We start from the raw sequence: 14522 nt of genomic DNA, 5'->3' as shown, positions 1-14522 counted from the left end.
GCACATGGACTACAGTAACATGGACTACAGGCACATGGACTACAGTAACATGGACTACAGTAACATGGACTAGAGTAACATGGACTAGAGTAACATGGACTACAGTAACATGGACTACAGTAAAATGGACTACAGTAACATGGACTAGAGTAACATGGACTACAGTAACATGGACTACAGTAACATGGACTAGAGTAACATGGACTAGAGTAACATGGACTACAGTAACATGGACTAGAGTAACATGGACTCTTAACAACGTGATGAAACTTTGTTGCTCCTTGATGAAACAAGCAAGGTATTGTAGCAAACAAGTCTTTGGTTACCTAGACAACGCCCCCTCCCTGCAGGAACAGCACATGCAGTCAGAAGCGGAAGAGCAGAGAATGTCTTAAAATGTTTTATTTTTCTGTGTGTGCGTGTGTGTGTGTGCGTGCGTGCGTGCGTGCGTGCGTGTGTGTGTGTTCCTAGATCATGTCACGTCGCCCTGGGAATGGAGGAGAGCAAGGTTGAGCCTGCCTCGTCTCCACGACCGGGAAGTAACGCTCTCAGGGCTCTCGGCATTGTGGGATACCGAGGCTACGTCCCAAAATGCTCCCTATTCCCCTGTATAGTGTACTGCTTAGTAGTGCACTATATAGGGAATAGGGTTCCATAGGGCTCTGGTCTAAAGTAGTGCACTATATATAGGGAATAGGGTTCCATAGGGCTCTGGTCTAAAGTAGTGCACTATATAGGGAATAGGGTACCATTTGGGACGCTCACCCAGAGAGACGGCTAACAAGGACAGAGGAACGACCCACAGCTCACTGATCTCCAGGGGCCGGAGAGACCGACTGAGATAAAGAAAACATTCATCAACAAACTGCTTCCATACATTCTGTTGACTACCATCAGTATATTACTGTGAAGCTGTTGACTACCATCAGTATATTACTGTGAAGCTGTTGACTACCATCACTATATTACTGTGAAGCTGTTGACTACCATCACTATATTACTGTGAAGCTGTTGACTACCATCACTATATTACTGTGAAGCTGTTGACCACCATCAGTATATTACTGTGAAGCTGTTGACTACCATCACTATATTACTGTGAAGCTGTTGACCACCATCACTATATTACTGTGAAGCTGTTGACCACCATCACTATATTACTGTGAAGCTGTTGACTACCATCACTATATTACTGTGAAGCTGTTGACTACCATCACTATATTACTGTGAAGCTGTTGACCACCATCAGTATATTACTGTGAAGCTGTTAACTACCATCAGTATATTACTGTGAAGCTGTTGACTACCATCACTATATTACTGTGAAGCTGTTGACTACCATCACTATATTACTGTGAAGCTGTTGACTACCATCACTATATTACTGTGAAGCTGTTGACTACCATCAGTATATTACTGTGAAGCTGTTTACTACCATCAGTATATTACTGTGAAGCTGTTGACTATATTACTGTGAAGCTGTTGACTACCATCACTATATTACTGTGAAGCTGTTTACTACCATCACTATATTACTGTGAAGCTGTTGACTACCATCACTATATTACTGTGAAGCTGTTGACTACCATCACTATATTACTGTGAAGCTGTTGAATACCATCACTATATTACTGTGAAGCTGTTGACTACCATCACTATATTACTGTGAAGCTGTTGACTACCATCACTATATTACTGTGAAGCTGTTGACTACCATCACTATATTACTGTGAAGCTGTTTACTATATTAGTGTGAAGCTGTTGACCACCATCAGTATATTACTGTGAAGCTGTTGACCACCATCACTATATTACTGTGAAGCTGTTGACTACCATCACTATATTACTGTGAAGCTGATTACTACCATCACTATATTACTGTGAAGCTGTTGACTACCATCACTATATTACTGTGAAGCTGTTGACCACCATCACTATATTACTGTGAAGCTGTTGACTACCATCACTATATTACTGTGAAGCTGTTGACTACCATCACTATATTACTGTGAAGCTGTTGACTATATTACTGTGAAGCTGTTGACTACCATCAGTATATTACTGTGAAGCTGTTGACTACCATCACTATATTACTGTGAAGCTGTTGACTACCATCAGTATATTACCGTGAAGCTGTTGACTATATTACTGTGAAGCTGTTGACTACCATCACCATATTACTGTGAAGCTGTTGACCACCATCACTATATTACTGTGAAGCTGTTGACCACCATCACTATATTACTGTGAAGCTGTTGACTACCATCACTATATTACTGTGAAGCTGTTGACTACCATCAGTATATTACTGTGAAGCTGTTGACTACCATCAGTATATTACTGTGAAGCTGTTGACTACCATCACTATATTACTGTGAAGCTGTTGACTACCATCACTATATTACTGTGAAGCTGTTGACTACCATCAGTATGTTACTGTGAAGCTGTTGACTACCATCAGTATGTTACTGTGAAGCTGTTGACTACCATCAGTATATTACTGTGAAGCTGTTGACTATATTACTGTGAAGCTGTTGACTACCATCAGTATATTACTGTGAAGCTGTTGACTACCATCACTATATTACTGTGAAGCTGTTGACTACCATCACTATATTACTGTGAAGCTGTTGACTACCATCACTATATTACTGTGAAGCTGGTGACTACCATCACTATATTACTGTGAAGCTGGTGACCACCATCACTATATTACTGTGAAGCTGTTGACCACCATCACTATATTACTGTGAAGCTGTTGACCACCATCACTATATTACTGTGAAGCTGTTGACTACCGTCACTATATTACTGTGAAGCTGTTGACTACCATCAGTATATTACTGTGAAGCTGTTGACTATATTACTGTGAAGCTGTTGACTACCATCACTATATTACTGTGAAGCTGTTGACTACCATCACTATATTACTGTGAAGCTGTTGACTACCATCACTATATTACTGTGAAGCTGTTTACTATATTACTGTGAAGCTGTTGACTACCATCAGTATATTACTGTGAAGCTGTTTACTATATTACTGTGAAGCTGTTGACTACCATCAGTATATTACTGTGAAGCTGTTTACTATATTACTGTGAAGCTGTTGACTACCATCAGTATATTACTGTGAAGCTGTTTACTATATTACTGTGAAGCTGGTGACTACCATCACTATATTACTGTGAAGCTGTTGACTACCATCACTATATTACTGTGAAGCTGTTGACTACCATCACTATATTACTGTGAAGCTGTTTACTATATTACTGTGAAGCTGTTTACTATATTACTGTGAAGCTGTTTACTATATTACTGTGAAGCTGTTGACTACCATCACTATATTACTGTGAAGCTGTTGACTACCATCACTATATTACTGTGAAGCTGTTGACCACCATCACTATATTACTGTGAAGCTGTTGACTATATTACTGTGAAGCTGTTGACTACCATCAGTATATTACTGTGAAGCTGTTGACCACCATCACTATATTACTGTGAAGCTGTTGACTACCATCACTATATTACTGTGAAGCTGTTGACTACCATCACTATATTACTGTGAAGCTGTTGACTACCATCACTATATTACTGTGAAGCTGTTTACTATATTACTGTGAAGCTGTTGACTACCATCACTATATTACTGTGAAGCTGGTGACTACCATCACTATATTACTGTGAAGCTGTTGACTACCATCACTATATTACTGTGAAGCTGTTGACTACCATCACTATATTACTGTGAAGCTGTTTAGCGGGTAACATTAGAACACACACACACGTTATGATTAGAACACACACACACACTCACGAGGAAGGAGTACTCTCCTCTCCAGCTCTGGGTCGATGCACTCTCACCAACGTACTGACTGACTGTACGTTAAACACTGTACGGTGGATGTAGTTCTAGATGTGTACTGACTGACTGTACGTTAAACACTGTAGGGTGGATGTGGTTCTAGATGTGTACTGACTGACTGTAGGGTGGATGTGGTTCTAGATGTGTACGGTGGATGTGGTTCTAGATATGTACTGACTGAACGTACGGTGGATGTGGTTCTAGATATGTACTGACTGAACGTACGGTGGATGTGGTTCTAGATGTGTACTGACTGACTGTACGGTGGATGTGGTTCTAGATGTGTACTGACTGACTACGGTGGATGTGGTTCTAGATGTGTACTGACTGACTGTATGGTAGATGTGGTTCTAGATGTGTACTGACTGACTGTAGGGTAGATGTGGTTCTAGATGTGTACTGACTGACTGACTGTATGGTGGATGTGGTTCTATATGTGTACTGACTGACTGTACGGTGGATGTGGTTCTAGATGTGTACGGTGGATGTGGTTCTAGATATGTACTGACTGACTGTACGGTGGATGTGGTTCTAGATGTGTACGGTGGATGTGGTTCTAGATGTGTACGGACTGACTGTACGGTGGATGTGGTTCTAGATATGTACTGACTGAACGTACGGTGGATGTGGTTCTAGATGTGTACTGACTGACTGTACGGTGGATGTGGTTCTAGATGTGTACTGACTGACTGTAGGGTGGATGTGGTTTTAGATGTGTACTGACTGACTGTATGGTAGATGTGGTTCTAGATGTGTACTGACTGACTGTATGGTAGATGTGGTTCTAGATGTGTACTGACTGACTGACTGTACGGTGGATGTGGTTCTAGATGTGTACTGACTGACTGTACGGTGGATGTGGTTCTAGATATGTACTGACTAACTGTACGGTGGATGTGGTTCTAGATGTGTACGGTGGATGTGGTTCTAGATGTGTACGGACTGACTGTACGGTGGATGTGGTTCTAGATGTGTACTGACTGAACGTACGGTGGATGTGGTTCTAGATGTGTACTGACTGACTGTACGGTGGATGTGGTTCTAGATGTGTACTGACTGACTGTACGGTGGATGTGGTTCTAGATGTGTACTGACTGACTGTACGGTGGATGTGGTTCTAGATGTGTACTGACTGACTGTACGGTGGATGTGGTTCTAGATATGTACTGACTGACTGTACGGTGGATGTGGTTCTAGATATGTACTGACTGACTGTACGGTGGATGTGGTTCTAGATGTGTACTGACTGACTGTACGGTGGATGTGGTTCTAGATGTGTACTGACTGACTGTACGGTGGATGTGGTTCTAGATGTGTACGGTGGATGTGGTTCTAGATATGTACTGACTGACTGTACGGTGGATGTGGTTCTAGATGTGTACTGACTGACTGTACGGTGGATGTGGTTCTAGATGTGTACTGACTGACTGTACGGTGGATGTGGTTCTAGATGTGTACTGACTGACTGTACGGTGGATGTGGTTCTAGATGTGTACGGTGGATGTGGTTCTAGATATGTACTGACTGACTGTACGGTGGATGTGGTTCTAGATATGTACTGACTGACTGTACGGTGGATGTGGTTCTAGATGTGTACTGACTGACTGTACGGTGGATGTGGTTCTAGATGTGTACTGACTGACTGTACGGTGGATGTGGTTCTAGATGTGTACGGTGGATGTGGTTCTAGATGTATACTGACTGACTGGCAGGTGGATGTAGTTCTAGATGTGTACTGACTGACTGACTGTACAGTGGATGTGGTTCTAGATGTGTACTGACTGACTGACTGTACGGTGGATGTGGTTCTAGATGTGTACTGACTGACTGTACGGTGGATGTGGTTCTAGATATGTACTGACTGACTGTACGGTGGGGTGTGGTTCTAGATGTGTACTGACTGACTGGCAGGTGAGAGGAGAGCCACCAGTAGAGCCTCTGTCTGTATGACCTCTGACCTACCAATAACCTAGCCGATAACATAGAAAGATGATTACTAGAATGGATTCCCATCGATTCTCTTTCTATGCACTACACAACTGTAACACAGAACCCGAACACACATCCCTGGGTTGCTCCTCTCTTCAGTAATCTGCAGCTAGCGACTGGGACGAGCTGCAACAAACACTCAAACTGGACAGTTTTATCACTTCATTCAAAGACTCAATCATGGACACTCTTACTGACAGATAGGGCTGCTTCACGTGATGTATTGTTGTCTCTACCTTCTTACCCTTTGTGCCGTTGTCTCTGTTCAATAATGTTTGTACCATGTTTTGTGTTGCTACCATGTTGTGTTGCTGCCATGTTGTTGTTATGTTGTGCTGCTACCATGTTGTGTTGCTGCCATGTTGTTGTTATGTTGTGCTGCTACCATGTTGTGATGCTACCATGTTGTTGTTATGTTGTGCTGCTACCATGTTGTGATGCTACCATGTTGTTGTTATGTTGTGATGCTACCATGTTGTTGTTATGTTGTGCTGCTACCATGTTTTGTGCTGCTGCCATGTTGTTGTCATGTTGTATTGCTGCCACGTTGTTGTCATGTTGTGTTGCTACCATGTTGTTGTCATGTTGTGTTGCTACCATGCTGTTGTCATGTTGTGTTGCTACCATGTTGTGTTGCTACCATATTGTGTTCCTACCATGCTGTATTGCTACCATGCTTTTGTATTTTGTATTATATTTTGTATCCACTGCTAACACAGTGATGAGACTAGACTGATCCACTGCTAACACAGTGATGAGACTAGACTGATCCACTGCTAACACAGTGATGGGACTAGACTGATCCACTGCTAGCACAGTGATGAGACTAGACTGATCCACTGCTAGCACAGTGATGAGACTAGACTGATCCACTGCTAACACAGTGATGAGACTAGACTGATCCACTGCTAGCACAGCGATGAGACGAGACTGATCCACTGCTAGCACAGCGATGAGACGAGACTGATCCACTGCTAGCACAGCGATAAGACTAGACTGATCCACTGCTAGCACAGTGATGAGACTAGACTGATCCACTGCTAGCACAGTGATGAGACTAGACTGATCCACTGCTAACATAGGGCTGAGACTAGACTGATCCACTGCTAACACAGGGCTGAGACTAGACTGATCCACTGCTAGCACAAGGCTGAGACAAGACTGATCCACTGCTAGCACAGTGATGAGATTAGACTGATCCACTGCTACCACAGGGCTGAGACCAGACTGATCCACTGCTAGCACAGTGATGAGACTAGACTGATCCACTGCTAACACAGTGATGAGACTAGACTGATCCACTGCTAACACAGTGATGAGACTAGACTGATCCACTGCTAGCACAGTGATGAGACTAGACTGATCCACTGCTAGCACAGCGATGAGACTAGACTGATCCACTGCTAGCACAGCGATGAGACTAGACTGATCCACTGCTAACACAGCGATGAGACTAGACTGATCCACTGCTAGCACAGCGATGAGACTAGACTGATCCACTGCTAGCACAGCGATGAGACTAGACTGATCCACTGCTAGCACAGCGATGAGACCAGACTGATCCACTGCTAGCACAGTGATGAGACTAGACTGATCCACTGCTAGCACAGTGATGAGACTAAATTGATCCACTGCTAGCACAGTGATGAGACTAGACTGATCCACTGCTAGCACAGTGATGAGACTAGACTGATCCACTGCTAGCACAGTGATGAGACTAGACTGATCCACTGCTAGCACAGTGATGAGACTAGACTGATCCACTGCTAGCACAGTGATGAGACTAGACTGATCCACTGCTAGCACAGCGATGAGACGAGACTGATCCACTGCTAACACAGCGATGAGACTAGACTGATCCACTGCTAGCACAGTGATGAGACTAGACTGATCCACTGCTAACACAGGGCTGAGACTAGACTGATCCACTGCTAACACAGTGATGAGACTAGACTGATCCACTGCTAGCACAGTGATGAGACTAGACTGATCCACTGCTAGCACAGTGATGAGACTAGACTGATCCACTGCTAGCACAGTGATGAGACTAGACTGATCCACTGCTAACACAGTGATAAGACTGATCCACTGCTAGCACAGCGATGAGACTAGACTGATTCACTGCTAGCACAGCGATGAGACTAGACTGATCCACTGCTAACACAGCGATGAGACTAGGCTGATCCACTGCTAGCACAGCGATGAGACTAGACTGATCCACTGCTACCACAGCGATGAGACTAGACTGATCCACTGCTAGCACAGTGATGAGACCAGACTGATCCACTGCTAGCACAGTGATGAGACTAGACTGATCCACTGCTAGCACAGTGATGAGACTAGACTGATCCACTGCTAGCACAGTGATGAGACTAGACTGATCCACTGCTAGCACAGTGATGAGACTAGACTGATCCACTGCTAGCACAGTGATGAGACTAGACTGATCCACTGCTAGCACAGTGATGAGACTAGACTGATCCACTGCTAGCACAGTGATGAGACTAGACTGATCCACTGCTAGCACAGCGATGAGACTAGACTGATCCACTGCTAGCACAGCGATGAGACTAGACTGATCCACTGCCAGCACAGCGATGAGACTAGACTGATCCACTGCTAGCACAGTGATGAGACTAGACTGATCCACTGCTAGCACAGTGATGAGACTAGACTGATCCACTGCTAGCACAGTGATGAGACTAGACTGATCCACTGCTAGCACAGTGATGAGACTAGACTGATCCACTGCTAGCACAGTGATGAGACTAGACTGATCCACTGCTAACACAGTGATGAGACTAGACTGATCCACTGCTAGCACAGTGATGAGACTAGACTGATCCACTGCTAGCACAGTGATGAGACTAGACTGATCCACTGCTAGCACAGTGATGAGACTAGACTGATCCGCTGCTAGCACAGTGATGAGAATGATCCACTGCTAGCACAGTGATGAGACTAGACTGATCCACTGCTAGCACAGTGATGAGACTAGACTGATCCACTGCTAGCACAGTGATGAGACTAGACTGATCCACTGCTAGCACAGTGATGAGACTAGACTGATCCACTGCTAGCACAGCGATGAGACTAGACTGATCCACTGCTAGCACAGCGATGAGACTAGACTGATCCACTGCTAGCACAGTGATGAGACTAGACTGATCCACTGCTAGCACAGTGATGAGACTAGACTGATCCACTGCTAGCACAGTGATGAGACTAGACTGATCCACTGCTAGCACAGTGATAAGACTAGACTGATCCACTGCTAACACAGTGATGAGACTAGACTGATCCACTGCTAATACAGTGATGAGACTAGACTGATCCACTGCTAACACAGTGATGAGACTAGACTGATCCACTGCTAGCACGGTGATGAGACTAGACTGATCCACTGCTAGCACAGGGCAGAGACTAGACTGATCCACTGCTAGCACAGAGCAGAGACTATACTGATCCACTGCTAGCACAGAGCAGAGACTATACTGATCCACTGCTAGCACAGCGATTAGACTAGACTGATCCACTACTAGCACAGCGATGAGACTAGACTGATCCACTGCTAACACAGTGATGAGACTAGACTTATCCACTGCTAACACAGTGATAAGACTGATCCACTGCTAGCACAGTGATGAGACTAGACTGATCCACTGCTAGCACAGTGATGAGACTAGACTGATCCACTGCTAGCACAGTGATAAGACTAGACTGATCCACTGCTAGCACAGTGATGAGACTAGACTGATCCACTGCTAGCACAGTGATGAGACTAGACTGATCCACTGCTAACACAGTGATGAGACTAGACTGATCCACTGCTAGCACAGTGATGAGACTAGACTGATCCACTGCTTGCACAGCGATGAGACTAGACTGATCCACTGCTAACAGTGATGAGACTAGACTGATCCACTGCTAACAGTGATGAGACTAGACTGATCCCCTGCTAGCACAGTGATGAGACTAGACTGATCCACTGCTAACACAGTGATGAGACTAGACTGATCCACTGCTAGCACAGTGATGAGACTAGACTGATCCACTGCTAGCACAGGGCAGAGACTAGACTGATCCACTGCTAGCACAGGGCAGAGACTAGACTGATCCACTGCTAGCACAGTGATGAGACTAGACTGATCCACTGCTAGCACAGTGATGAGACTAGACTGATCCCCTGCTAGCACAGTGATGAGACTAGACTGATCCACTGCTAACACAGTGATGAGACTAGACTGATCCACTGCTAGCACAGCGATGAGACTAGACTGATCCACTGCTAGCACAGTGATGAGACTAGACTGATCCACTGCTAACATAGTGATGAGACTAGACTGATCCACTGCTAGCACAGTAATGAGACTGATCCACTGCTAGCACAGTAATGAGACTGATCCACTGCTAGCACAGTGATGAGACTAGACTGATCCACTGCTAGCACAGTGATGAGACTAGACTGATCCACTGCTAGCAAAGGGCTGAGACTAGACTGATCCACTGCTAGCAAAGGGCTGAGACTAGACTGATCCACTGCTAGCAAAGGGCTGAGACTAGACTGATCCACTGCTAGCAAAGGGCTGAGACTAGACTGATCCACTGCTAGCACAGTGATGAGACTAGACTGATCCGCTGCTAGCACAGCGATGAGACTAGACTGATCCCCTGCTAGCACAGTGATGAGACTAGACTGATCCACTGCTAGCACAGTGACGAGACTAGACTGATCCACTGCTAGCACAGTGATGAGACTAGACTGATCCACTGCTAGCACAGTGATGAGACTAGACTGATCCACTGCTAACACAGTGATAAGACTGATCCACTGCTAACACAGTGATGAGACTAGACTGATCCACTGCTAGCAAAGTGATGAGACTAGACTGATCCACTGCTAGCACAGTGATGAGACTAGACTGATCCACTGCTAACACAGTGATGAGACTAGACTGATCCACTGCTAGCACAGTGATGAGACTGATCCACTGCTAGCACAGCGATGAGACTAGACTGATCCACTGCTAGCACAGCGATGAGACTAGTAAGAAACTGAGAATAATCTTGTGTAAAACAGACCTTGGTCTCAATATGACTCCCTGCTAAAATAAAGACTAAATAAATACAAATTGTCCATTGTTAGAATGTAGTGAACAGCAGGACCCTGATGTGTAGCCTTGGCTAACCTGTACCTTGTTGATGGTGAGGTTCTCATTCCGTAGCCTCTGTTTGTTCTTCTGCAGCTTGCTGGGCATCATCATTTTGCCCGTTCGGAAGTCGAAACATCCCAAGTCCACCGTGTTGCCGAGGTAACGGGACAGCTGGGGTTTGCTCCGGAACTTCTTCCCTTTGGGACTGATGGGGGAGAGGAAAGACAAACAAACAACATTATATCACAGACAACACAAACAACATGCATGGCATCACAACCCAGCAACATAACCCAGGTCAAACCCAGGTCAAACCCAGCATGGCATCACAACCCAGGTCAAACCCAGGTCAAACCCAGCATGGCATCACAACCCAGCAACATAATCCAGGTCAAACCCAGCATGGCATCACAACCCAGCAACATAACCCAGGTCAAACCCAGTATGGCATCACAACCCAGCAACATAACCCAGGTCAAACCCAGGTCAAACCCAGGTCAAACCCAGCATGGCATCACAACCCAGCAACATAACCCAGGTCAAACCCAGCATGGCATCACAACCCAGCAACATAACCCAGGTCAAACCCAGGTCAAACCCAGCATGGCATCACAACCCAGCAACATAACCCAGGTCAAACCCAGCATGGCATCACAACCCAGCAACATAACCCAGGTCAAACCCAGCATGGCATCACAACCCAGCAACATAACCCAGGTCAAACCCAGCAACATAACCCAGGTCAAACCCAGCATGGCATCACAACCCAGCAACATAACCCAGGTCAAACCCAGCATGGAATCACAACCCAGCAACATAACCCAGGTCAAACCCAGTATGGCATCACAACCCAGCAACATAACCCAGGTCAAACCCAGCATGGCATCACAACCCAGCAACATAACCCAAGTCAAACCCAGCATGGCATCACAACCCAGCAACATAACCCAGGTCAAACCCAGCATGGCATCACAACCCAGCAACATAACCCAGGTCAAACCCAGGTCAAACCCAGCATGGCATCACAACCCAGCAACATAACCCAGGTCAAACCCAGCATGGCATCACAACCCAGCAACATAACCCAGGTCAAACCCAGGTCAAACCCAGCATGGCATCACAACCCAGCAACATAACCCAGGTCAAACCCAGCATGGCATCACAACCCAGCAACATAACCCAGGTCAAACCCAGCAACATAACCCAGGTCAAACCCAGCATGGCATCACAACCCAGCATGCAAGTCAATTAAGAACTAATTCTTATTTACAATGACGGCCTACACCGCCCAAACCCGGTCGACGCTGGGCCAATTGTGCACTGCCCTATGGGACTCCCAATCATGGCCGGTTGTGATACAGCCTGGATTCGAACCAGTGACGCCTCTAGCACTGAGATGCAGTGCCTTAGACCACTGCACGTGGTCTAGACAGATTACCTTTGTGTTCTTGGGCACAGGGACTATGGTGGTCTGCTTGAAACATTTAGGTATTACAGACTGGGTCAGGGAGAGGTTGAAAATATCAGTGAAGACATTAGCCAGCTGGTCAGCGCATGCACTGAGTATGCGTCCTAGTAATGCGCCTGGCCCAGTGGTCTTGTGAATGTTAACCTGTTTAAAGGTCTTACTCACCTCAGTCACAGAGAGCGAGATTACATAGTCGTATGGAACAGCTGGTGCTCTCATGCATGGTTCAGAGTTGCTTGCCTCGAAAGCAAACATAGAAGGTATTTAGCTCATCTGGTAGGGTCCCAGTAGTAGCGTCCAGATTAGGCGTCACTACATACACCCTGGGTCGAATTCAGGCTGTATCACAACCTGCCGTGATTGGGAGCCCCATAGGGGGGGGGGGGGGTGCCGTACGATAAGCGCTGCGGTTATAGCACACTATATTTTTACGCATGTTAAACATTTATGTTTGTTAATATGTATTAGCATATGCAGCCTATAAAAATGTTGAAATAGATTAGTTTCATTTGGTTTTGTATTCAGTTAGCACAGTATGTATTCATTGATATGACCTCATTTTAGAAGGGATTTTCTCTACCCTGACACTTGTTTTAACTTGGTAATTCCATCAGACATGGATTTAAGCCACAGCGTTTAAAAAAAAAAATCGCAATTCATAATTGCAACATCTGGGATAAAAAAAATTGCAATTACCTATTTTGTCCAAATCGTGCAGCGCTACCTTAACCTACACTATTTCTTCTTCTGGCCTAACAATAGAGTGCTTTTAAACAGCTGGCTCACACAGTAGACAACACCCAGAGCCAAAAGGCAGACAGTGACTAGAATATCAAATGACATTTTCTGTGTTCTGACTATTGTACAGACGGCCACCCGCTGTTTTGGTCCGTTCCTCATCACCGTGTGTCCAAAGCTTAAAACCTTAACGTTGTGTGACTCAGACAATCACTTATGCCAGGCATACACTACCAGTGGCGACTCGTCATTCAGGGCAGGTTGGGCAGAACCTGTTTTGCATGATATTTTGGCCTTTATACATGTCACATATCAGTTTGCAAACAATGTGAAAAAAATATATATATTATCGAGTTAATAAAGCTGCATACAAACACGGTCTCTTTTATGTTTTCCTGAGTAAGGCAGCTCCAAAAGGCAGGTGTTTAAGTCTAGCTCAGTGCTTTCTGTGGTGGTGGGGCAGCCGGTGGGAAAAACTGAGCGTAAGGGGTGGTAATCTTCTCTAATTGCGCAGTGATTGGCTCACTGTTCTGTCAGTGCCCATCCAAGGCTCAAGGTCATTGGCCACAGATAAAATGACCTCAAATCACGTTATAGCTACCGTAGCTTCAACATTTTAGGTCGCTAGCAGTCATCATCATGAATCACGTCGACAATCTACTGGCAAATCCTTTTCAATCCTTGTCATATGAAGAGAAATTATGAAGAGAAATTATAGATACAACGTATCAGTGCTCATTGGCCATTGGACGTAAACATTACACAACAAGTTGGAATCACAAATTCAACAATGAGTGGTTTGGAAGGAATCAGTGGCTAACTGCAAGCGTTTCACAGCAATCACTATTTTGCTTCCCCTGCTATTCGGTGGAGTAAGTGTGTGGTCCAAGTCTGGGTTTAAGGGTCTCTTTTCCAAGCTTAACCTCTCTTAGGTAGGGGGCAGTATTTTCACCTCCGGATGAAAAGCGTGCCCAAACTAAACTGTCTGTTACTCAGGCCCAAAAGCTTGGATATGCATATAATTGGTAGATTTGGATAGAAAACACTCTAAAGTTTTCAAAACTGTTAAAATAATGTCTTGTGAGTATAACAGAAATGATATGGCAGGCAAAAACCTGAGAAAAATCCATCCAGGAAGTGGAATTATTTTCATGTGGCTGTTTTTCAACTCAATGCCTATAGAGAATCCAATGGGTTAGGAATCAGATTGCAGTTCCTATGGCTTCCACTAGATGTCAACAGTCTTTACACATGATTTCAGGCTTTTATTTTGAAAAACGACGAGTAAAAAGCCATTTTGGTCAGAGGA

The 14522-nt window shown here is 44.9% G+C and overlaps 1 protein-coding gene across 2 annotated transcripts in view; it reads right to left on the bottom strand.

Moving 5' to 3' along the window:
• LOC129813088 (methyl-CpG-binding domain protein 2-like) overlaps nucleotides 1-14522 on the bottom strand; it is a 109688-nt gene that overhangs the window by 77306 nt on the left and 17860 nt on the right. For both annotated transcript variants that reach the window (XM_055865263.1, XM_055865272.1), the window contains exon 2: nucleotides 11050-11212. In XM_055865263.1, coding sequence (XP_055721238.1) covers nucleotides 11050-11212 — 163 coding nt within the window. The remainder of the gene's footprint in view (nucleotides 1-11049; nucleotides 11213-14522) is intronic.

The sequence above is a fragment of the Salvelinus fontinalis genome, chromosome 2, assembly GCF_029448725.1.
Source record: "Salvelinus fontinalis isolate EN_2023a chromosome 2, ASM2944872v1, whole genome shotgun sequence".
Lineage (NCBI taxonomy): Eukaryota > Metazoa > Chordata > Actinopteri > Salmoniformes > Salmonidae > Salvelinus > Salvelinus fontinalis.
The sequence above is the reverse complement of the archived record's forward strand: the minus strand, read 5'-3'. Positions and strand labels throughout refer to the sequence as shown.